General features: G+C 45.3%; 1 protein-coding gene across 2 annotated transcripts in view; it reads right to left on the bottom strand.

Moving 5' to 3' along the window:
- Positions 1 to 16,701, bottom strand: part of ALDH1A3 (aldehyde dehydrogenase 1 family member A3) — a 34,957-nt gene extending 18,256 nt beyond the window's left edge. For both annotated transcript variants that reach the window (XM_046898888.1, NM_204669.3), the window contains exons 1-6: positions 16,569 to 16,701; positions 13,161 to 13,265; positions 7,127 to 7,267; positions 4,360 to 4,489; positions 3,808 to 3,869; positions 971 to 1,099 (exon numbers count right to left, since the gene is read on the bottom strand). In XM_046898888.1, the coding sequence (XP_046754844.1) occupies positions 971 to 1,099; positions 3,808 to 3,869; positions 4,360 to 4,489; positions 7,127 to 7,267; positions 13,161 to 13,265; positions 16,569 to 16,667 (666 nt within the window). In that variant the 5' untranslated portion in view covers positions 16,668 to 16,701. The remainder of the gene's footprint in view (positions 1 to 970; positions 1,100 to 3,807; positions 3,870 to 4,359; positions 4,490 to 7,126; positions 7,268 to 13,160; positions 13,266 to 16,568) is intronic.
- Positions 16,702 to 25,663: the final 8,962 nt, after the last annotated feature.

Raw genomic sequence — 25,663 nt, 5'->3', positions numbered from 1 at the left:
CCAAATGGAGCTGCTTTTTGTGGGGAAATACCATAGAAGGGTTTGAAGAGCTGTATGTCAGAATGACATACAAAAGATCAGTTGCATGGCAGGGCTACTAGAAGTAATGACAATTGCACCCTATGCTCACTCAACTTGTATAACCTTATCAAGTCAATTAGCTACAGGAGATACTTAAGTGGAAGTGCTTTTACACTTCCTTTGCAGGCAAAGAAGCACTTTGTGTCAAGTATTAACACATCCTCCTGTTTCGTCTATCCAAGAACAGACAGAATCATCATTAGACTGAGCTTAAACAGACTTTTCCAGCTGAGAGGCAAAAGCATACCTCCAAAGCTTTTAGTTTTTGTTCATACTTAGTCATATAATTAACTGTAGGAGGCTAAGGATGTATTAAACAGTCCTGAAAGGTACTGTGCACCTCCCACCACCTCTGGACTATAAATAGATCTGAGGGCACCTGGGGTCCTACCTGATGATACCTAAACAACACTTCGAAATCTCAGCTTATTATCTTCCCTCTGCCTCAATATAGGAGTTGGCTTTAAAGGCCAGATGTAGCTAAATTGTTCTTTAAGCCACAGAAATATGAAGAATTGTTTCTTAGGGCACTCACTCTGTCTTGGTTGAATTATCTCACTTTAAAAACCTCACTGTTGTCTATTATACTCCTTTTTGTCCTATTGCCTAATAAAACTGAGCTGCAATCTTTTGCACATTTGGGAAAGCAAAAGACAAGGAAGAAAAATAAAAGCATCAGCAGCTCCATAAAGGAGGAGGAAAGCCTACAAGTTCTGTACTCTGTTACCTGCCATCCAGCCCCTGCCAGTCAAGAAGGCCTTTGGGAAAAGAGGCAGAATACAGGTCATTCTCACACCTCATTGTATATTGAACATCTTTTAAGCCTACGCAGACAATTCTTATTGTCTTAGAAGAAAAGTACCTAGGTGTGTTGTTCAGATTTCCTTACCTCCTTAATCAGAGAGCCAATGTACAGTGATGTGAGAGGAGTTTGTTCAGCTGGTTTAATAACCAAAGTGTTTCCACAGCACAGCGCCGGTGCCATCTTCCAAACCAGCATCAGCAATGGGAAGTTCCACTGCAAGAACACAAGGTCATTCAGATCAGCCACCTACTCACTTCCATGCAGTACTTCCCCCACCTCAGGGAGAAAACAGCAACTGGGAGCATAGTCACAAAGAAAAGTGTTTGTTTACAATACTGCATTTTCTTGGGCTACAGAGTGCATCTTCCTCTACCCCACTGAGATTCCAAATATTGTTGGCAGCCCTAAAGTTAACTCTAAGTCAAACAAATCTTTGCATGATGCAACCTCATTGTTCACAGAAGTCTGATCACACTTTCTGTAAGATTTTGTCTGCTCACAGAAACCATGGTGGAGGTAGTGTTCTGATGCATCACTTTTGTACACAGTCTTTATATGGGAGAACTGAAGCTGCCCATTGAAAAATAACTCAGTTTTCTGTATTAGCTAATCCCTGAGGAGTTAGGAGTTGCACGTTATCATTCACTTCCAGGTTTATAATTAGAAAACTTCAGTGGATTGTTCAGTCAGGGAAGTCCAGGGCAGCTCTTATTCTCCCTTCATTCTGTAAAACACTCCTTTCCAATTAGATTTCTTATTTGGAATCAGGAACAAGTCCACATCAGCTTCCTCTGTGCTAATCTGTTTCATGGTCATGTGTTTTTGTAGATCTTGGAGCCTATGCAAGAAGTGGAAAATCTAGCTCACATTGAATCTCAGTAAAGGTCATTTGGCAACAGAAAGGATTTATTCATTAAAAATATTTAATGCTGCTTTAGGGATGATGGAAGCAGGCCAACAGTAAGGGGACTTCTTGTCAAGCCTCAAGCCATGGGCCCCCAGCTAGCAAGAAAGAAGCCAAGTATGTTAGGAATCCACAAATTCACACTTACAAATAAATTAGCAGTTTAGATTTTAAGAGATGAGTTCTGTTCTAACCCAGCAGCCCTGAGATAAAGTGGAACTTCAATTGATGTGCTTTCTTCAGCTTCTCTCTTCCCCTTTTCCAGACCTGTTTCAGTGATTTCTCCAATGGCCACGTTCTATGATTTACCCATTTGTCTTTTTCTCCTAAGCCCTCTAGAAGGCCTGAATTTTCATCTTCGGCCACCTGCATCTTCACTACTTTTCTACACTTTCAGAGCACAACGTAACTCCACTGAGACCTTTCTATTGCAGAATGGCTGGTGAAGGTAACAGTTAGAAACAGATATGAAGGCTGTCTGACAATATCACCCTGGGATAAAGTTCAGTCATATGATGCACTGTCTAAAAAGTGCCCTCACTAAGAGGGTTGTTTAAGTATGGTCAAGCCACAGTAAAAAGGGAGGACTGTTAACCAGCCTAGAGAGACATGCAGAACAGTGACAAATCCCTTTATATCAGGTTGGAGTAATCACATCCACTGACTGTTTGTGGAAGAGACAAAACTGGAAAAAAAAAATTGAAGAGGATTAGCTCTAAGTAAACTGGAGACAGATGTGGCTTCGTTGACCCCAATCATGCTTTTTGCAAACAGTGTTGAACTTGAGACAAATCTGGTCTTATTATTGTATTTATTGCTAGTGTAAGGCCCACCTGAAATAGTAGAAGTCCCACTATTTTCCCTTACAGTGGCCCTCCAAAGCATCCTACATGCAGGCTTTTAAACTGATAAGTTCTGAAAGAGCTTGAGTACCAAAGGTGGTAAGTATAACAGCGAAATATCTTTTAATTGATCAATTAAACTTATAACACTGATGATCAGTGTTGATAAACCTGATGTTTTGATATTAAGTCACAAATTCTAGCTGCTTACAAGCAGACACTTTGCTTGTTCAAGCAGAAAAACTGTACAGATGTCATTAAGCCAAATGCCTGATAAATAGTAACAACCATCTCCCAATTTGTCTAACCCTCATAGAGCAAAATAGACTGTACCATCTTATCACCAGGTTTACAAGTTCAGTCCAGCTGAACGAAAAGGTACTATTTCTCCAGATGTCTTTGGAAATTGGTCCAGACCTGGTATCCCCAGGGTCCAGAAAATCCCAAACCACATATGCATTTTATCCTGTCTCCCTTATAACCTGATCCCAAGGGTCAAAATATTCTGTGGACTCCACTGATCCAAGTATCCAAAGAATCTTGGCACAACACCACTTGCCTCTCAGCCTGTAGGATACCATGCTCAAAGCATTTTACAACTAGACAGGAACAAACTATGTCTCCCGTATAGCTGTAAAGTCTTTCTGCTTGTCTGTTTAAACAGAGCAAGCAGCACATACTAAAACTGGAGGTATTCCAAGAACCAGCCACACTGTCCCCTCAGCAGAGAAAGAGACCTCAAAGAAAAACCGCATTCAGTGAGATTTAATCACAGAAAGCTCAGAGAACAGCCAGAGTTTTATTAATAATGGATATGATTTGAAGCTCTGAACTATGCATCAGCTCTAGGCAGCAAGAAGCTAACACACGTAATGACAAGATGGTTGTCCTAAAAGTTGAAGAGTCAGAGAGCTCTGACTGGTCTCTGGTGACTGCTGTCATCCTTAGAGAGGAACAGAGCAACTGATTAGAAGACCCACCCTTCCATTGCAGAGGATTTTGCACTGCCAAGAGCAATTGGCATGGGGGTAAAACAAGAAACTACATCAAGCAACTGAAATGGGAGTTCACTGCAGAACAGCTGCACTTAACTAGGAATCAAATGGCTGCAGTACAAGATAGGGAAGCGCACATACACTTCCTCCATTTCCAAGGGCACCATTGCTGTTACTTACTGGAGTTATAGCTCCACAAACACCCATCGGTTCATGCCTGGTGAAACAGACAAAGTTTTCATCTGCAAAACAAAAGAATAAAGAAAAAAACAAACAGTAAAAATCTTTGCTTCTATAGGAACAGTTAAGATGACTGCAAACAGAGAGGCTGGAGGCAGATCCAAAACCACATTAGACAAAGAATCCTATCTCTATTGATCTTAAAACACACCTCTGGGTGACCTCAAATGGATGAGGATCCGTTTGAGAATAGGTCCAAGAGTGCAATGTGACTGCTCTAGGTCTGCAGTCTAGAAAATCTTTTGAAAAGAAAACTCTCAACTATGAGAACATCTGACAGTGTCCTTCCATTATTTTCCAGAGATCTATCCAGGCATTCCTAGTTCTCATGTGAGTCTGAATCTCAGAAGATACCTACTTAAAATCCATCCTGAGACAGAAAATAAATGTCTCCTATTGCAGGTTTTCAGAAGCAGATCTTTCCATGCCTCTCACTTGTCCAATCAAGCCTGATCCCTTTCCAACCTTGATTTTGAGTGTGAAGAAACTTACCCACAGGGATAGTCCTGCCCTGGATTTTATCAGCCCATCCAGCATAATATCGGAGTGTCTTTATACAACCTTCCAGGTCAATGAAATAAGCCTGCAGAAAAGGTTTTCCCGTGTCCATTGTTTCTAAAGTCTGAAAGAAAACCCAACAAATGACATTCACTGTCAGACACATTCATAGTTTTTTCTTAAAAACAAAAACACCTTCCAGAAAAACACTCTCAACTTTCTTGTGTTTTGTGCTGCAGAGAGTTTTCTTCCCTCACTTTGTATTTAAAGGGAAATTTAGTTAATACAAGTAAGGTAGAACAGAGACAACTAGATCTAAGTTGCTTTGTTCAATCATTGCAATGAACGGACATTTTCTACAAGAGCCCAGGAGGTGATTGTGGGTGGGATACAGGGCTGTGGTCTGGAGGACCATTCTGAAAGAATGTAAGTACCTTGACTTCACTGTATCTGACCTTCTGACACCAATGTTCTGGACTCCAGATGGTGTCACTAAAATCAGCCTGACCCACTTTCCTTTTATTTTTCTGCCTCATTGTCCTAAAAGCAACCTCTGAAATGCCTCTTTTATCCACAGGATGATAGAAAACACATTTTTTTTTTTTTATACAGTGTTCTAGTAAAGTAACATTTGGGCTTAGATCTGTGCTTAGACAAATGCAAGGGAGAAGTTACTTCACTGAAGCTGCACTGACACTGAGCAGCTCTAAACAAAGACCAGCCTCAGACTGTACCCTTCTCACTGTTCTGAACATTAGCTGAGTGAATACTTTGTTCTGCTCAGGTCATTAAATGGGAGATTGGTGAAAAAGCCAGCACATCCATAAAGGAAGCAATATCCCTTGGTAGATTGAAACATCTTTGTTTACAAATGAAGTCATACCCTGTCATATTCCACAGACATTAGGGTCCAAACAGACATTCCCCTTGGAATGACTAGAATTGTTATCCACTCTGGATGTCTGCTAAAACAACTGATTTTTGTAAGTGATTACTTAACACGCAACCAAAGCAGCTAGGGCTGGTTTTCTGCAGAGAAAATAGCAATGCCAAGAAAGTCCTCCCAGATCAGAAGGACAGCAGAAAGCTTGAAATTAGTGCCCTGGTTTATGGAAAAGGAGGCTCCTTTGAATTTGCATTAAGAAAATAAAAAAGGGGGGGCAGAAAATGAACAGAGCATATTCACACACATTTATATCTCCCCCTTTTGATTTGTTGGCCAGAATTGCCTTCAAACCTGGAGTTTTTCTAGTCTGTTCTGCAGAACTTGGAGACTATCACATGGTTCACAGAGAACATATTGGGGAAAGAGACCTAGCTTGAAATAGTCATGTAAGTACAGACTTCTAAATACACCCCACACATGCTGCTCTCAGTGGGACACCAGCTCAGGAACTCTTGCATACAACAGCACCAAGCAACATGAATGCAATACTCCTAAAGAAGAGCATAGCAAGAGTTCTATGTTGAGCTAGTGAAGTATAGATAGCAGCTCTAAGCTGAGACATATTAGGAACTGTAGGCACAATTTGTAGAAATGTACAAGTCCAACATAAAAGCTTCTCATCAACTGCAGAATATCTTAGCTGAGGTCCTACTCCCCTTGTTTTGCACCAAAAGGATTCTTTTAGGACAGGATAGGAAATCATTAGCAGTAGTTCTTCAGTGCAGAAGTCCAAGACAACATAGCCTCACAGCTATAAAGAGATTTTCCTGAGCCAGTACATGCAGTGGAGAAAGTACCAGATCCCACTTACACACATTTTAAACTTTGGATGATATCCAAGAGTCTCTTTCCAGCCCCCTATTTTAGGGGAAGCAATTTGGAAAAAAGTTAAATTGGCCTTGCATTTTTTTAATAAGGACTGAGGCAGATTTGGTTGTTTGTGCTTTTTTCCTTCCTTTGTGATTTATAGGCTTTTTCTTGTTGCTGTTTTAAATATGCAGATACCACCTAAGCTAAGAGATGCAAGAGCATCGATAAACTTAAAACCAAGAAACATACTATTACTTTTCTTCTTAAAGCAATGAGCAATATCTGCAATCAGTTCAATAACCAGCCAAGGTCTTGGACACGAATTCCAGTATGAATAATTAACAGTCACTGTCTATGATCCCCAGAATCATCCTTCAGAAAAGTGAAGATAAGCTATGACTCCTGCCTAGATTCTTCTCCCCTTTGTATAGGAAGGGAGAAGGAGGGCTGGGAGGGAAGAGTGCATCCAGTTCCAAAGAATATATACAGTTAGTGTCACAGCTTGGAGAAAAAGTTTGGTCCTGTATCACTGTTATTTGTTTCTCTGTGTGGGAGGCACTGTTCTTTATCTCAGACTCAAGCAGGCCCAAATGTCTTACTTCTGTCGAGAAGAGGACTAGGAGCTACGTCAGGACTGAACTATGGTTCTCCTTTGGAGGAATTGAAATCCATAATACAGGACTACACTAATGAAGCTCAGGCTAACACAAGGATGGATTAATCCAGGAAGGTTTTACAAATTGTCACTACAAATACTGAAGCCCATTGACACAGAAAAAGCTGTCAGGCATTCCCTACAGCATGAAGTCTGGAGCAGGCAGCCTAAGGCAGTGAGCACAGGAAAAAGAGGAGCTAGAAGATGGGACCTTACTGCAGGATTCCCTCTTCCTTAGAGCACTTGGAAGTAGTGTGATAGGAGATGGATGCAGCAAAATTGGAAAGATGAAGCTGAGTTATCAGCCAACTGCTCTTGGTTTATTTCCACTCACCAACCACAATACTTACTGCCAGGATGACTCTGTCTCGCTCTAGAAGATCAGCCAGCTTGTGTAGGAGACGTCCCCTGCTTAAGGCATCCATCTGTCTCCACTGAGACCCTCTCTGGAATGCTGCCTTTGCTGCTTCCACTGCATTATCCACATCAGGCTAGAGAAGCAACATATATAAGAAAATGTTAGGTTACAAGGAAGATGTTGGGCAAAGGCAGAGACCCCATCAAGCTGCTTCCTAGATGGTGTGGTGGTGGCTAAAACCAAATCTTCTCAGAAGACCACCTCCATTTTACTCTTGGATTTATAACCAAGCCTGCAAGCCATTTTGGGTTTGGTCTGGGCTGATAAACAACCTAAAGGTCAAAGTATCAGCAGGGTTTTTGAAGAGTAATTTTATGCAACTGGTTTGTTTATAAAATAATTCAGAATCAAATTCCTGCTGATACAGGATGTAAGTGACACCAGGGAAAGGATGGAAAAATGAGATCCCAATTCTGTTCCCACTGGAGCTTCCCTAAGCTTGACAGGCTATTGTCCTCCATCAATCAGCCTGGTCTACACAAATGTAGAAAGAAAAGTCCCCCATGAGAGAGATCAGTTTTATCCAGGGGAAAAATCATAGCTTAGATCCCACCACTACATCCCACTTGAATGCATGCCAGTAACAGCATAGAAAAAAAGCCAAAACAAAAAAACACCTCCCTTAGATCCCAGACTGCTCTTCAAGATTATTTTTACCAGATGGAAGGGTTTTTGTTGTCTAGTGCTTTGACTGTCATTTCACCTACCCAGACTTAGTGCCACTCTCTCAAATGCCTTACTGCATATAGGACCAAATCTAACTCTGTTTTCATAAGTTGCTACTTAGGAGGGCAACAAATTCCATCTCTTCTCATGCCATCAACCCCAACAAAGCTTCATATGATGCTCTGGCCACAATATGGCCCTGACTCCCCCTTTCTCCCCTTCACTAACATACAACAATTAAAAAAAAGCAATGGCAAGGGCAACTTCCTGACTCAATGAAGTCAGTGGAACACTGCCATCAACATCCATGAGGCCAAGAACATATCCCAAGCATACACAGAGCACAGTTCATTCTGTCTTTGGTCAGATTCCTGCTCTAAGTAATGTCTAGTACAGCCCACACTTCACTGCATCCTTCAGCTGATGGAGAAGTCCTTGCACTTCACCATAATATGTGGCTCAAGAAGGTGGGCTTCAGGCCTTGACTGCTCCTCAGAGCTCTTCACCAGCTGCTCTCATAGATCTACTCTCAAGGCTTGTCTATTCAGACTTGATCACACTAGATTTGACTATTTTGCACAGACCCAGCAAGGATTGGCTGTTCTCCCATCACAGGAAAGCCTGTTTTGCTCAACCAAGAAGAGCATTATGGGGAGATACGCTTGACTTACAGCAAGTCATCGTCCACTGAAGTAGCACCTTAAACTAAATTTGGCTCTTTCTTCACAAGATTGCACAGCTTTAAAGAACTCTGACCTTTACTGCCAGGAAAACTACACCCTCTTAGAAGGGCACTGATGGGGAAACAATTGCAAGAGACTTGCGTTGCTACAGGAGGTAAAGAGTGGCTCTGGTCAAGCAAGCATGGCTACAAAGCAGATGTAGTAAGCAGCCATATCATGCCTAGTGCCTGTCCCCACAGGCAGAACATGGCTTCAGAATGGTCTGCTTCTATCCAGTTAATCTGGATTCAAACTGGAATGTCACAGAAGCTAAGAGGCACCATCAACTACTGCACACTTATATGCTCCTCATTCTCCCTGCTGGAACAAGGGCTTAAGCTAAAATAAGGCAACGTTATAAGACCCTAAGAAGACAAGAAACAGGAGAATGTGTCAGGTTTAAAGCGGCAACAAATCACTGCCTGAGATCAGGCTGGGAGCACCAAGACTTCATGGCCGCAGTGCTGAGCCTTCCCACCACTCTGGCACTCACAGCAGTAAGAACAAGATGGCTGCATGGGCAAAGGACTTCAGTCTCCACCCTCTAAGCACAGGAGCACCCAAGCCCCATTACAGCTCCTGTAAGTGGTAGTCTAGTGAAGCCCAAAAGGTCTAAGCAAAGCTCTCCTGCCTTTCATTTTGACTGCAAGCTAGAGATACTGTCCGGAGCCTCCTTCCCCTAAAAATCATTTGTACTGGGGTGGAAAAAACCAAAAACAAGCAAACAAAACCATAAAAGCATAAATGGCCTTTGTTTTTCTCCTGCAGCAACTACTACCTGACACACTTTGGAGGTGCAGCAAAAGGCATATTTAACAGATAGAAGTGTCATAGCGATACTAGCCCTGGGGTGGATATTTACTGAAACTGTATTCATTCTCACCCCCTTTTCTTGGATTTGCAGGGCATGCACAGCAACTCAGAGTGCGGTCACTATTACAAACAAAAGCTCCCCCAAAACACCCTCGGGGTAGCACCACCAAGCGAGACCTTGTGAGCTCACAGTTTCTATAGGCCTGAGAGACTAGCAAAAACAAGGAAGTCCTTCAGGAAGGCTGGAATGCTGCTCTTAATCCATCCTGTTATGACTAGACATTAGGGGAGTTTGAATGGTGTGCTCATTACAGGCATGTTGCAATAGGTAGGCACAATGCGTGACAAAGACCGACTTCTAACTGTCAGAGTGCCAAGGACACCCTGCAGCATACAAAACCACAAAGAGGTCCATGCAACCTGGTGCTCAGTTTTGATCTACACAGATTTACTATTACATAAAAAGCTTTACTAAGAGAACACTGAAGTTGCAAAGTCAAGCAACACAGGATTGGGAAATGCCAGCAAACCTTCATACCCACCCTGGATGTTTGCATTATGATACAAGCCCCAGTTACACAACTGCATGCCATTTTCCCCTGAACAAACTCATGATTTCTTTGTTCTAAGCCATGTCCTCCACCTTCCTTCTCTACCTCAAATTCTGCTCACCACTGTTCCATTTCTACAGAGCCCCTTCTTCCTCTCTCCTGCCTCAGCACCTGGCAGACCATCATCCCAGCGCCTTGGTGAGAACAAGGGAGAACATCTGCAGAAAAAGCCTTGCTCTGCTTCAGGCTCAGCGTAGATAACATGGCTTTGACCCAGCCAGTAAGGAGATGGACTGGGGATGGAGCACACTCCATGCTCACTATCTTACTTGAACTTCTTGGGAGAATCCCCACTGTGCACATCCTCAGAAAGGCACTTTTCTAACACAGGCAGAAGCATGCCCAATTAGAAGATGTTCACAGCTGAGCCACTCTCCAGCAAGCCCCCTGCAGTCTATGCTTCTCATTGCTCTAACTTTAGAACCAAAATTTCAATCAGCTACAAAGAACAACTTAACAGTCTGTAGTGTCCCAAACCATTATCTATGGTATTGTGAGCTTGCTGTGTGGAATAACGTTTCTGCAGCCTCTTACCTCAGCCCATGTCCATAGTCTGAAGGCAGGCAAGATGCCTGTGAACAAAACATGCTTATAACCCTCTAAAGATCCACTACCAAAGAGCAAACTGCTGAGAAGTGACCATGACTGCTCCATAACACCCATCCTGCTCAATCCCAGCCATGCATCTGTGCCAGGCAGCTAGGTGGCCACTCCTTTAAGAATGGAGTTCCTTTCCCCCATCCTTCCTGGATATTAGAAAGCTACTAGAAGAGCTTATCTTCAAACATTACCAATAGGACTAGAGAAGTGATAACAGCTAATGTATTTTTTTTTTTCCCATGATACAGTAACACAGCAAGGGAGGGCAGAAGTTCCAGGGCTGCACCGTTTCTGAGGGTCAAAAACCTAATGAAGAAAGTTATCCCTTTTTGATTGTAGCTGGAGAACACTGAGACACCAAGCCATTACTTGGAAGCCTCCAGGTATCCAGTAGAATCATTTGCTGCTTTATTGGTAGTGCTTTTTCTTTTTTAAATACTTCTTTTCCACCTGACACTTCCTTTTATTCCCCAGCTATTCATCAAGAGAAATTGTGTCTTGAATTTTGTGAACAAAACAAAACCTTTACACCTAGCCTTCTAACACTGGCCAAGTTTCAGCACCAAACTTGTTTGTCACCACTGAGATATCAGCTGCCAAATTCCCACCCCTCACATGCAGCCCAAGCAAAACATACCCAGTGTAGCCAGGAAAGGACAGGTTTCTGAGCAAGGTTAGGGAAACAGAGTCCCACTCCCTGCCTGCTGTGAAGGCAGAACCAACCCTGGCACAGCACACCTCTGCTGCAGTACTCACCAGCACAACTGAGCACAGTGCCTAAAGGGGACAGAGCACTGAAAAGCACCACATGACTCACCATTTTCCTGTAGTAACAGGGAGCTTTGCCCCAACAGATTGGGGTCATAGATTTAGTATGGAGATGATAGAGCTGGCCATGGAAATTCTCAGGGAACTCTGCCCAGAGGGTGGTGGGACATCATCACATATCACTAGCAGCCTAACAGCTGGTTTGGACCAAGTCCCACTCCAATTCTGTCTTTTAACTAACCCACTAGCAGGTCTGACTCTTCTCAGTTCCCTCATACAAATGTAATTACAGTGAAATAAATATCTGATGTAAAGAGGTAGATGAGGCTTTCAGCTGCATCTAGCATACATTCTTGCACACAATTATTTTACGCGCCCAGGAGTCAGGCACCTATACCAAGTATTCACAGGCAGGGACTCTCCTGCAAGCTGAAAAGCTGTTCTTGAATTCAGGCAAGGGCAAGTCTCAAGGAGGCAAGGCACAATACTGGCCTTTCAGTTCTGCCTAAGAATTTTCTCTAACCAAGTAATTAAGAAGTAGGCTTGAAATACTCATGTAATGCTCTGTAACTGCCTGAGAGACACTTAGCTCAGCGAGTAGTGGAGTCATGGTTTCTGCCTCGCAAAATACAGTTGCGTCAGAGTTGCTTCAGCTCCACTGTTTACATACCACTAAATAGAGTTATGTACTACCCAGTTACTGCAGAGGAATTACATATATTAAGCTTTGTCTTCATCTACAATTGTCTCATGGAGTCACAGATCCATCACGGCACTAGGCCTCAGGGACTGCTTTAGTGGCATCCAAAGCCTGTGCACCATTTGCAGGGAGGCTGAAGCCCTACATTACCAAACAACTTCACTCCCATCTCCAGAATTGTCAGGCTCTATTGACATGCACAGCACAACACCCAGCACCACACTGCACTTTTCCAGCTAACAAAGCTCTTACTAGGAGAGGTTCTCCAAGGCATACAAGCGATGGGCAAACTTAGATACTGAGAAGAGTACACACTGCCTGTCACTACTGCCCAGAGTGACGATTAGCCAAGGCCCTGGTACATTAGGGAAGCTGTGAATCACCTTCCCATGACATACTGTCAAAAGCAAGTCTTAGGCCAGCTCTCTCCCACAGAGCAGTCCAGATGGCCCATGTGAGATGAGCTGTTTTGGAAAAGCGTTGCATCTGATTGTTCCTTACTTCGGACTGTTACCAAACCCAAGCTGGTTTCATTTTAAATGACAGTTGTCACATTTGTGTAGGTAGCTAGAATCCATAGCACCAGTTGGAAAAGGAAACCATAAGAAATCTCTAGCAGAAAGTGAGCAGTGTTGCATTACTGAAGTCAAGTTTTCCCAAACAGGTTATTTGTTGATCATATTTTTAAAAATAAGTGAATTGCAGTCCAGTGACTCCAACAGGCTGACATGCAGACTGCATGTAAACCACTCCAAATATGATGCATGAGTTCTGTCAGAGATGTACATTTGTTGTCATCACTGTTTCCTCAGCATGGCTGCTTGCTTCCAGCTCTATAAAGCTGGAATGATGCCCAATCTCATTCCTGCAGTATTTGGTAGGCAGTTCCTATCAGGGAAAGTGACTCAGCTGAGCTAGACAAGACCGATCCCACCCAACCCATGTAATCCTCAAGCAGCACACATAGTGTCCCAGCTCCCAGTCTGGTTAGCTGTATGTTGTTACAAGTCAGCTTTTTCTCTTTGCACTTTATGAAAAAAGTAAGTCCCTTAAACTCTTTTGTATCACCTTTCTAATGACACTTACCTTGTCTCCTTCCTCAATATCACAGATTTTCTCTAGCGTCGAGGGATTGTAGGTAGGGAACTTCTTTCCACTGGTAGACTCGTGCCATTCATTGTTTATAAATATCTGAGGAGAGAGCAAGATGAGCAGAACAGGTAGGAGAGGGACAACACTGATGCAGACAAAACAAAAAAAGTCACACAAGTACTCTTCAAAGGTCCCAAGGCTCTTCAGCTTCCATTGATGGTACATTCAATCTATCCCAGTGAGACTGTTTATGATACAGACAGCAGTTATGCAAACTGAGCCAGAAAAGGGACAAGAAAGCCTTCGTGCACCCAGTTAGTTTTGAGCAAAAGGAAGACAGAGGATGGGGCCCACACAGTGTAATGCCGTAATTTAGCAATGAGAAAGAGACCATTTCTGAAGTCCATTTCCACAAGAACAGCAAGCAGACACCAAGAGAAACCCATGGGGTCCAGGCAAAAGTTGCCCCTTGTTGCATGCTACAAAGTGTCTGCGTGCAATATTACTCGGTTACTCGTATCCTGCCCTGGGCTACTTCCACAACTGCCCTCAGCACCACAGAGGAAGGTAGGAACAGGCTTGGTTCTACCCCACTATGCCTTGCCACAGGATAGATCGAGCCTCCCACGTCACTTGGAGTCATCTGCGACAAGATTTAAGTGTTTCAAAATATTGCATTTCCAGAGCAAGAACAAACAGTCCCAGCATTGCGTAACTAAAAACGCATTAAATGCTAGAGTGTTGTTACACACTGTAAACAGAACATGAATACCTATATACAATTAATTGATTCAATATGCATCTTATCCACATTGCAATCTAACTTGGCAGTGTTATGTTTTATAAATAAAGATACTTTTTAAAAATCAAGATTAGATGAAGTAATCTTTATTAGTGGCTGTAAGCTAGTACTTTTACTTGGAAGTCTTCCACATTTGCAATCTTGTTTATGACTCTATGCACCAGCAGGAGATTAATGTTGCATCCCTTACATTTGAAATTCCCACTGCTCTGGGTCATAATTTTTCCTTGGGCAGCTTTTTTCCTGAAAGGAGTTCCTCCCAACTATTTCTGCAGAGAAGTATTTGAGATATAACTGGCGCAGATGCTGCACTTCTGGTCCCACCTGTTTCATACAGGCTTAGGAAGAAAACATTGCCAGGAAGTTATCACATGAAGTCAATATTAGAAATATTAATTGGTATTAGAAATTAAAATGCAGCACTTAAATAACAAGTAGTTATTTTTGTAACAGATAACACTTCCATTTCAGGTTCCCTGTTTCTCTTGAATAAAGTCACAATAAGCATGAGAGGCGATAGCAAGAAGTTGAAAGTTACAAAGTCAGACATGCTCACAACCTCAGTACAGGGGAGTTATTCCTCCACCTCTGCACTGAGCGTTAATTCTACATGAGAAGGTTGGGATCAGAAAGCAGCATTTCTATGAGAAATAGTAAAACAAGGGCGAAAGGATCTGATGTTTTAAAATGTAACCTATATGCTGACACCATTCTGGGAACCACACAGCATAGCCCAGTCTTTGGTGCCAGGAGTTGAAACAAAACAGAATAGCGTATCAACCATTCACATTGCATACTCCAAGTGCAGGACATGAGACTCTGGACAGACTACTTCCATCACACACCCGGGACAAGCATTAAGCTGCTCTGTAAGCAAGATCGTTGGTGATAGTCTTCCTTCCCTCTCACTCAGCCCAGTAACTGGCAGAACCAAAAATAATATTTTTTTTGTGAAGCAGAAGAAAGTGTGCCATCAGCTGCACACATCTGGTGGAACTCAGAGCTTGCAGAAAACCCCTCCGTTTTATGAAGACTGACTGCTGCTCGTTATTTTCTCAGATGCACCGGGGGCATTGGATCAAATATCAAATTCACACTTTTAATTAACATGGTTTCCCACTATTAGGTTACAACTCCGACACTTTTGGTGCAGAGAGTCTCTGGCAAAACTCTGGAGAATAAAAATTTGGTCTTTAAAACAAACACGGCTGCAGGATTGGATCCCAAAGGAATATTTTAAAAAGTGTTCACAACAATAAAAATAACACAAAGCAGAACATTTGGATGTTGAAGAAGAATCCTGATGCGGTGTCCATTCCGGACACAGGAAAGAGCTGTTAGCGCAGCATTATGCAGTTCTGCTATCAGCAGCTGCAGATCCAATCTGCTGCTAAGTGACAATTTTATCTCCAAAAATATATATACATTGAGAAATTAAAAACTAGCTGTTAGCATAACCACTGGGCTTGATTGATTTGTTTCAGTACTTCAGATGTGTAATTCAAACCAACGCCTCACCGGACAAACTATCACTGCTTACTCCTTCTTCTCACTGCAAGAGACTGAGCTTGGGGTTTACAGTTTTTTGCCTTGAAATATTTAGCACAGAAATGTAACAGTAATTAATATACACTCAGACCCTCCAGCTCTTCTAGCCCAGACATATAACTGAAATATAACAGCCACAAGCCTGGCTATTTCCCCCACTGTGTGAGGGCACGGGTCAGGCTGCTGGGAACAAAAAGCAACCCGGGGCTCACAGAGCTGCGTGCACACAAAGTGCTAGAGTGGAGCTGAACGCTCCTGCAATGCCAACAGCACTTCTGAAGGACAGAGCTCCCAAACTGAGTTTGAGGGAAGGCTTAGAGCGGTGGGCTGTTTGGCTTCTCCCAGAGGTGGCCAGCGAGCCCATGAGAAGCCCCATGGGGACAGCAAGCAAGCAGCACAATGGGCATCCATACTGCTCACCTCAGAGAGCCACCAGCAGGCCTAGCCTCATCTCACAGCCCTTCCACGTCCTCCTACAGATGCGGCCCTCCTGCATCCCCTGCTCAGTGCATTCCCACAGGGATGGCAGAGCCAACCGCTACCATCAGGGCCCTCACACGGCACCCCTCCCAGCCTGCCTGGGCTCACCCTGTCCAAATGGGACTTTGTGGAGCACTGACACAGCGCTGAGCGCTGCCCTTGAGCAGGGATTCACCACACGATCTCCGTGAGCAGACATGGGGCAAAATGGCCGTCAGAGCTGCGGCTCTCAGTGGGCCCAGTGCCGGAAGGGCCTGTGGGCATCTGGAGCAGCACTACAAGTTCTTTACGTTAAGAAATAATAATAATAATTTTTGTTTTTAAACTTTAGAGGTTGGAGCAAGTGCAGCTCTCTAGAAATGACACAGGGACCCACTTGCTCTGGTCACTCAGCCACCATTACACCCCTATTATCCCACTATCTAGGGCATTAGGAGATGATAAAACAACAAATAAAGCTCACACTGAAGGAATTAATGAAAAACAACTTGAAAAGAGAAAACATCTCACCACCAGCCCAATTCCCCCAAACACAAGGTGACACTGCAGCAAAGCCCACCTCCCCAGCTCACCTTGGTGTACTTCACCTCCAAACCCCTCAGAGGCCGTGGCAGCGGCGGCCCCTTCTTGTCAGGCGGCCCGTTCTCCACAGCACCGTTGACCGCGGCCATACCCACCCCGTCGAGCCCAGACCCCACTTCTGCCGCTGACAGCTCGCGGCACCGCCTTAAGAACGCCGCCGCCCGCTCCTATTGGCTGCCGAGCCACTACGCCCCGCCTTGGCCCCGCCCCCGTCCGCGAGGCAGCGGCCTTCAGGTAACGGGCGGCGCCGCCCCGCCGAGGCGCTGCGGCCGGCGAAGGGTCGGGGGGCGCCCGCGGGCCGCGCCTGCTGCCTCAGAGCGGCGGTTGGCGCTCCTCGGGGCGGCGGAGCCCCTCAGGGCGATGAAGTGTCCTCAGGGCGGCGGTGGAGGCCTCTCAGAGGAATGGAGGCACCTCAGGGCTCGGGGAGAGCGGCCAGTTGGCCTGAGCCCATCCGAGGGGCCCCGAGGGTGCGGCCTCCAGCGCGGCGCTCGTAGCGCGGTGGCGACGCCGAGATGGATGCGCGCGGTCAGGGAGTCTTGAAGGATATGGAACGTGTCTAAAGTGACAGATCTCGGCTCGGCGCCGGAACGAGTTCATTACGCGTTGCTTAACAGTCCTCTGAATAAAGTATGCGTAGGGCTCCTTAGGCTGGGGGCCAGGACACTGGGAGCACCCTCACACCCACACACGCATGGAAGATAACGCGGCATATTTTCCATATAACGAGTGGCGAGGTGCCAGGAGTTATCTTACAAAATGTTGCAGAATCTGTAATCCCCAGCACTAGTCAGCACTTTGCTGTTCCGGCGCTCAGAAATAAAGGCAGATCAGCTGTGATATCATGAGCGTTAATGCTGATTCAGAAGGGAAAGCACCACCAGTGAATCAGATCCTGCTTCCCGGAGCTCGTGGGATGCTCCCGAGGTCTCCTCTCCAGGTGGGGAGATGCAGTACAACAGCTGAAACCTTTACATCCATATTGTCCCTTCTTAACTTTCCAATTGCTATTTCATAGAATCACTGAGGTTGGGAAATCCCACTGAGATCCTCAAGTCCTCCAACCCCAACTCACCGTGCCCACTGACCACGTCCCTCAGTGCCACATCTCCACAGTTCTTGGACACCTCCAGGGACGGTGACCCCACCACCTCCCTGGGCAGCCTGTGCCAATGCATTACTGCTCTGAGAAGAACTTTTTCCATCCTGAACCTCCCCTGGTGCAACTTATAGTCATTACTTCTTCTCCCAAAGCCATTACCTCTTGTCTTTTCCCACCAACACAAGAAAAGCATCAAAACTAGAAAAAAATCTTAGCTAAAACCACACCTAATACTGGCCCCAGTAATGTGGAAGTTGCATCCAAGCTATTCTTGGATGTCATCAGCGAAGCTACAAGGTGAGTGATGTGACTGCACAAATCAGAGTCAGAGATGGAAACATTTCTGTCTCTTCTCTCTGGAACAGACATGGCCACAGATCCATTTCAGGGCTGGTGACACAGCCTGGCAGCAGAACTTTGTGTCTCGGATAATTTGCCAGTTTGGATTTTGTGATTATGTATCATAAGACTACAGGTAATGATTTGATGCTTCGGATATCAGACGGTGGGGAATAGACTGCCATGGAGGTAGCACAATACAGATAGAATTAATTTGTTTCCATCTGCCTGTGCTTTGCCCACAGAAACGCTCAGCAGACATGGAAAGTGCTTCTGTAATTAGAGACCAAAATATCTGGATGAGGGCAAGTATGAATAAGAACTTTCAGGACGAGCAGTGTCAAAGGAGTCATTCCACTGGATTGTCTCATACAGAATGACTTTGTCTCGATCTCTCACAGGGAAGATTTTTTGCAGATCAATCCTGGGAACGTTATTTTAGGTACTATCACTTCTTTGAGTTAACATAGGTGCACAGTGAGATGCAGCTAAGGTAAAAGTTCTGCACAAAGGGCTTCAGGATACAGCACTGCTTTAAAAGGCTGTACAAATGAATTGTGAGTCAGTGGCATATGGATGAGCTGAAATAATAAGCTTTGACCAATATACATAGCTGTGAACAGTATGTCCCTTAGTCATGTCACAAGTAGAGTAACAATACGTTCCACCAACGAGTTTTGTGGACGTTGGGCCCTCGTTGGGAAACTCCGTCCTACCATAAACCGGACCAACACCACCAGCCTCAGGAGATGTGTCCTCTGTGGCCAGTGATTGTATCAGACCCACCACAGAGAAAACACTCAGTCCTCCATCCTGCTGAGTGGGGAGCTCAGTGGGAGATGCCCTAAAAGCAACAGCAGGGTCTGTGTCAGAATGAGTGAGAGGCATTTTATGTTTGTTCCCATGCTCCAGGAGCACCACACCACCCTTCACGTGGAAGTACTGAAAAAGTGGGTTTTACCGAACTTTGTAACAGTTCATAAATGTGTCAGAAACAGGGGAAAAGAGGAAAAGAGTCTGTTAATGAAAGGTCACGTCACTATTGAGTCACCTTATTATGTTCTCCTGTTGCAGCAGTGTTCTCAGAGATGTCTGCAATATGTGCACTGACTGCGATAACCGAATTCCTTGCTGCTATGCTTTGCAGAACCATGTCTCACAGATGATTTCTAGACTCTGAGTACACCAAGCTCCCTTCCAACCCAAGCTATCCTATGATAGGAGTCTGTGATACGATTATCTGTCAGCCAGCACAAAGATTGCCTTTCCTAATTTGGGTCAGACATGTACGCAAGTCTGCCACCATAAGTTGGATCTCACCACACTGTTCTGTTCCAGTCTGTCTGTGCTGAGAGCCATCCCAAGACGTGTTTGTGCTATGATGGAGTGGTGTCCCTATCTGCTGCATGCCATCATTTCTGCAGAAATTAATTTGCTAGAATTCCTAACCTTATCCAGCCCTAAGAAAGGGAATATTCTGGGTGGTAACTCCTCCTCCAAACACACCCTGTGCCTGTATATCTGTCCTATATCCTGGCCCCGCACCAGGAGTGCAGTGGGGTTGTACCCAGAAGACTGATGAAGATCTCTGTATCACCTGAGATCATGGTGGTTCTGGGCAGCTTTGGCATCTCTGGATAAACGCAGACTTGGCAGTAGGGTAGATACTCACTGGCATGACCGTGGTCTGCACTGAGCCCCATCAGCAGTGGTGTAACCATTGAGAGCTGCCATACAATTCAAGCAGTTGATATTTACCAGATACTTTTTATTCCTCAGCCTATATTCCAAGCTGAGCAGAAGTTCTATAGCAGTGCAGTTAGTGTGGCACAGAGCCAAAGCTTATTCTTCTTACTTTACATACACCCTGAAGCACATACACACAAACATGAATGCTTGTGTGAAACTGTATACTCTGACAGGCTACTGAGGCTGTATGCTTCAGTACCCAGCAGCTGGGAGTGACCAGAACTTGCCTGTTTGTGTCTACCCTGATGAGTTGTAATTGAGTGATCAGTGCCCTTTTCCTACAGCCATCCCCCCCAGTCTGCATCAGCAATGGTTGCTGCTCTTGAAAAAGCAGCTCCCCTCATGTTTTATCCTTAATGTGCAGAAACGGGACTTTTTACTGCCTGTTGTTCAAACTGCACTTTGGGCACAAAATTCTTCACTCCCATATGTTTTTCCCACGTTGCTTACCGTAGCACTTTCTTTCCCACTCATTCTGAGAGAATGCTGACCCCAGAGAAAACAAGGCAGGAGGTGATGAATTCAAAAAAGGACTTCATTATGTTGGGTGTAAGTCACCTACAGCCTGAGCACTCCACATGAGAGCGTCCAGAGCTCAGCTCCCAGTGAGCTCAGCTCCAGCTGTAATTGCACAACACAGGGGCTCTGCAGATCTCCCACCTAAACACCCAGATAAGGCAGAACACACAGCCCACAGGGCATTGCTCACCAGGGAGTTCAAGCTGGGAACTTGCTTATTTTTCCGTGCCGGATTTTGCAACCATATTATTCCTATAACTTTATTTTCTGGGTGTAGTTTTCTTCCATTTGAGTTCATTTTTCCAGACTTGAAAATCATAGATTTCATCACTTTGGGTTAGATTCACCAACAGGATGGAGAAACGGTCCCTCAGATACCCATCTGAAAAGGCTCCTTATTAACAAACATACCTAATTGCTTGTTTAGGTGTCTAACCAATTACTGAGCTGTCTAATGGTAATTTCTGCTGCTTAAAATTTGGCTTCTATGGGTATGGGATTTTTTTTGCTATGAGTTCATTGAAGCCAAACATGCCATATAAAACAAGAAGAAATGGTAATAATCGAACTAAGGCTCTCGGGTGTGAAGTACATTGCAAATGACACAACGTTAATGAAAAATTCTGCCATCTTATATCAGATCAGATTCTATTCAGTATTCACAAGCAATTTTGAAAGGGCTACAGCCTAGAAATAGGACCCTTTTTTTTTTTTAAAGACCAGGCTGCCACAATGATCCTTTGGAAATTGTATGTCTTACAGCTCTTTGCTTTTTTTATTAGTTACTCCAACCTTACTTGAGCTGTGCCAAATGCTATGAGAGGAGAAGAGCTATATGCACTGGGTGTGTTTGGGAGTTGAAGCAGCCTTACCCCATAAACTCACCAATCTCCAGTTCTCCTGTCACCTTTCTTGTGCCATCCCAGTTTATGGCATCTGAATAAGAGACTGGTCTTCCATTTCTCTCCATATCCACAAAATCTGCATGTAAATGTGAAGAGAAACAACACAAGGACGTTATTTGGGTAAGCTTGGCAGCCTATTTGTCATCCTAAACATGTCCTCATGGTGCAAAACAAGACTTTAGGGGCTCAGGATGGAAGACAGCACTTTTATACTTTGCACTCTAATTACTTCATGAAGCAAAATACTCAAATTAATTCTCTTCATGTGTGTCATAGGTATTAAACTGACTGTACACGTGGATTCGCCTTCTCTTTAGTTTTCCTGCCTCCAAAAATAAATTGGAAAAGTTAGTGGCAAGGAAATAACAAACAGCTGAGCGTTTTGAAGCCTTTATATTAAAACAACTTCTATTTCCTTTTGCCATCACTTCTCTCTGCCAGGGCCAATGCTGGAAAACGAGGAGAGTGGGAGCAGGAACAGAAGCAAGTGCACGATAACCCACTAAGATAGCGTCTGTGCTGGGAAGCAGTTCAAGGACCTGTTTCATTACAAAGCATTCAGTGCATCTGGCACCATGAACCACTCCCTGCATTGATCTGGCCATGCAGACCTGAGCATTATTTGCCTACAAACAGCTATTGTTAATGAAAAAAAAAGAAAGAAAGAAAGAAAGAAAGAAAAAGAAAAACCAAATATGTTTGTTTTCTCTCCCAGATCGTGTTGCTTCCTACTTTCTCTTGATAAGAGGCACACAGGGTGGGTGCCCAGGCTTTGTAAGCTGCGGTTGCCTTGTCAAGAACTGAGGAGCCTGAAACGTGCTCTCCTCTTCCTTCCTCTCTGCCTCTTTGCTCTCACTCATCATCACATCTGCTCTGGGCCCAATGCCCACCCACCCTGCATTAACGCCTCAATACACACAGCTCATGCAGCCCAAAGCTTTGCAATGCGACGTACCCAGTGCTGTAACATCTTCCCAATCCAAGCTCCTGCAAACTGTTTTGTTTACAGGAAGAATCATTTGGCTTCGTAATGCTGCTTTAAAGCTGTGCCCGGCCGGCTTAGCCACGTCGGGTCTTCTCAGAGAAATAGCTTCGCAGGGCTCAGTCATGAATCTTGAAAATACAGAGCAGAGCAGGTAAACAAATTTCCTTACAGAAGATACCATCTCAGGCCTTGATCCTGCAAACTCGCCCAGGCTTAATGTTAAGCAGTCCCAGATGACTTCAGCACAGCTCCTCACATGCTTACAGCGCAGAGCCTTTGCCAGATCAGAGCCTTTATGTCTAATTGCAAAATAAAAGGCAACTCTCCCAGTCCTATCAGCTGTAATGAATTGTTATTAACAAAACATTTTAAAATAGCCGCGGGGCAGATCCCAGGCAGACCCACTGGGGATAAAGTGATGTGTGCAGGCTTGTTGCAACAGGACCTAGAATTACTTTTTCTTGGACGAGTCACAGTGCCAGTCATACAAAACGCTAAGAGCACAGCGAGGTTGTTTTCCTAGGCTCCGACCTGTGCAAGGCTTTTGTGGTTCTTTGCACAGCCCCTCCGTTTGCCACCTTTGGGGCTGAATCCTCATTTTTGCTTGAACTGTGGATTAGGAAACGTTCTCCTCCTCACCCAGGGCACGCTGTCAAGAATAATGTATTGGTTTCACAACGTCCCGACCTACCTTGGCGAGAGACAGCATACCAAACCAAACGCGCACACTTGTCTTGCACACCGGGTCCGTGCACACGACCCGACCACGGGGGTCCCGTCCGTGTTTCGAGGTGGCAAAAAGGAGCACAATGAGCCGCATTGTCCCTCGGCACCGCTTCCACCAACGGCGAAGCTGGGGCAGAATCTGGGGGCACAACAAGAGAGAGGAACCCACCCAGGTCTGCTGCTCGCCCCGCTGCCCGCTAATGAAGAGCCAGCCCAGGGCCCTCATTAAGGGTCCCGGGGAGCGCACCCAGCCCTCCGCGCAGCGCCGAAGGTTGAGCGGCAGTTCGGGGCTGGCGTTTGCACCTGGGGCTGCCGCTTTTTCATGGATTTTAACACATGCAAACAAGATCTTTTGTTGGAAGGGACAAAAGCTGTCCCGGCGCGGGGCTCTCCCCAACACTGCCCGCATTGTTTCCCCTCCGCTGCTTCTTGTCACCCTCCTTGTCGGAGTTTAATGAGGACAACGAGATTTCGCAGGCTCATTTCGCACTTCAGCAACTTTCTAACACTTTCTTAACGAGGGAGAGGGGGCGGGAGGGCCCGGAGAGGAGCCGTCCGGTCCTGCAGAGACCCGCACCCGCACGGCCGGCTTTCCCCACCGCCCCGGCTCAGCCACTTCGCCCCATTAAAACTCCCGAAGAACCGGGAGGGTGGGGGTAACCCGCAGGAGGTGGGCAGCGGCCGGGAACGTCCGCACGGCTCGCAACCAAGCGGTTCCCCGGCGCAGGGAGCGTTTCCCGGAGCAAAAAGCTTTCCCCGAGCTCAGTCTCCGCGCTGGAAACCTTCGGCTCCCCCCGCCGAGCAGCCGCGGGGCGTTAAGGACAGATGCTGGGGGGGGGGGGGGGGGGGGGGGAAGGATGATGGGGCCCCAGTCCCGCTCCGCACAGGGCAGCTTCCCTTTAGCATCGTCTGCACTGCGGAGACGCCGCCAGGATTGCGGAAAGCTGCGCTAAGGCGGTGCTTTGCCCTCCTTTGGGTTTCGGGGAGCGACCCCTGAGCGCCCCCCACCCCGTTTCTCTCCTTTGCTGGCGGCTCTGGGGCTCCCGGCGCAGTTTGCGGGCACGGTTTGCCCGCAGCCTTCGCAAATCCCCGCCTCGCAGCCCCGTTCCCACGGCCGACATCTCCCGTCTGCCGTTTTTCCTTCCTTCCCTTCGGTGAGACGTGCGGAGAACTCGAGAAGTCGTTTAATGCGAAGGGATTTTAAAACACAAAAGTATGCGGCGAAAGAAAAAACATAATCACACCCCGACCGCTTAATTAGGTATTTACCCAAGGAGTCATTACGGCCTGCTGGGTATAACAGAGAATTTATAGGCTCTCGGACCACAAAGAAATTCGGTAATTACTTTTTTCTCCCTTACAATGGGATGGGTTGAGGGTGGAGAGTGATAAACTTAACTCCGTTCCGGGACTTTTGCATATCAGCCCTTGGCATTCGTCGGTAAACTGCGAGTGAATAGAGACCGTGTGACCATAGTCCCTTGAATTAGGGACAAACATTTCCTCTGTGCATTTTAAATAACGCTGCTGCCAAATATTTTGTTACCAGAGATCATTATCCTTTGAATGAAAACTCGAGGAGTAAAGGCATTGGTTTTGTCTTTGCTGGTGTGGAACGGACTATATGATATCTAGAACAGCAACAAGCTCTCACAAATTGCTATATGATTTCTACTGCCAGGTTCTGTGATATTGGATACGACATAAAAATAAAAAAGCCGGGCAGATAGACACAGAAAGTCACAGAAACCACCTGTATATTCTGTTTCAAAGGGAAATCTCAGCTATTGTCTTACTGGCTCTGGTTCTGTTAGGCCTTGGATCTGCTTAATCTTTAAAGCTATTCAAACAAATTGAATGATACAAGGCGAGTCTACTATAATTAATCTGGATTCTTGAATTTTGATACAAACTTTTATGTAACTGAGAAGTTTCTCCCTTTTCCTTGCAAAGACACTCAATAGGCACTATGTCCTTCTGTTGAGGCCGCTACCACAAAGTCAAAAAGAACAAACCTGGACGTTTTCCCTCAGCGGGGAAGAAAGGGAGGAATGTTAGAAAGAGACCTAAACCCAAAGTCATGGGAGAGCTGGTGGTGGTGCCTGGACAGGGACCAAGGCTGGAAGTGGTGTGAAAGCTACGAGCTGCATGAACAGGCTAACAGCTCTCACGTGGATCAGCTTCAGTACAGCCTGTCCCAAAGAAATGGCAACGGTGCCGTTGCGCATGGGAGAACCAGTGACCGCCACTGCAGATGATGAAGCTCAAGCTGTGGTCTGTCCTTTCTCAAACTTTGCAGTTTGCTCTCAATATTCATCAGATCAATATTTCACAGAGCTGCACATCCTGTGATGAGGCATTGCTGAAATCCCCCAACATGACTCTCTTGTAGGGGTTGGTATGTTGTCTGGGTGATCAAGGAGCAAAGAATGATGTCTCTTACTTTTAGTTTCTTGCTTTTTTCTTTTCTTTTTCTGATGTGGGCTGTCCAGTCTGTGACTTTAGTGGAAAATCAGCATGCAGAGGAAGGTCAGCAGACTTGGACCAGCTTAATAACTCACAGCTCACAGGTCCCATTCCCCCTGAGGCCACTGGTTATACAGTCACAGAAGCAGCACACAGTTGGATGGTGGCAACTCTCCACATCACCCCACATCAGGTCTGTCTCTGCGTTTTCTCTGTGCAGATTTCTTCTCATCGAGATTCTTCTTTGAGTCACAGAAGGTGCAGGGAAAGAATGTAAACCTTTTGGCTTTTGAAGCT

Source organism: Gallus gallus, chromosome 10 (assembly GCF_016699485.2).
Source record: "Gallus gallus isolate bGalGal1 chromosome 10, bGalGal1.mat.broiler.GRCg7b, whole genome shotgun sequence".
In the NCBI taxonomy this organism is placed as follows: domain Eukaryota; kingdom Metazoa; phylum Chordata; class Aves; order Galliformes; family Phasianidae; genus Gallus; species Gallus gallus.
The sequence above is the reverse complement of the archived record's forward strand: the minus strand, read 5'-3'. Positions and strand labels throughout refer to the sequence as shown.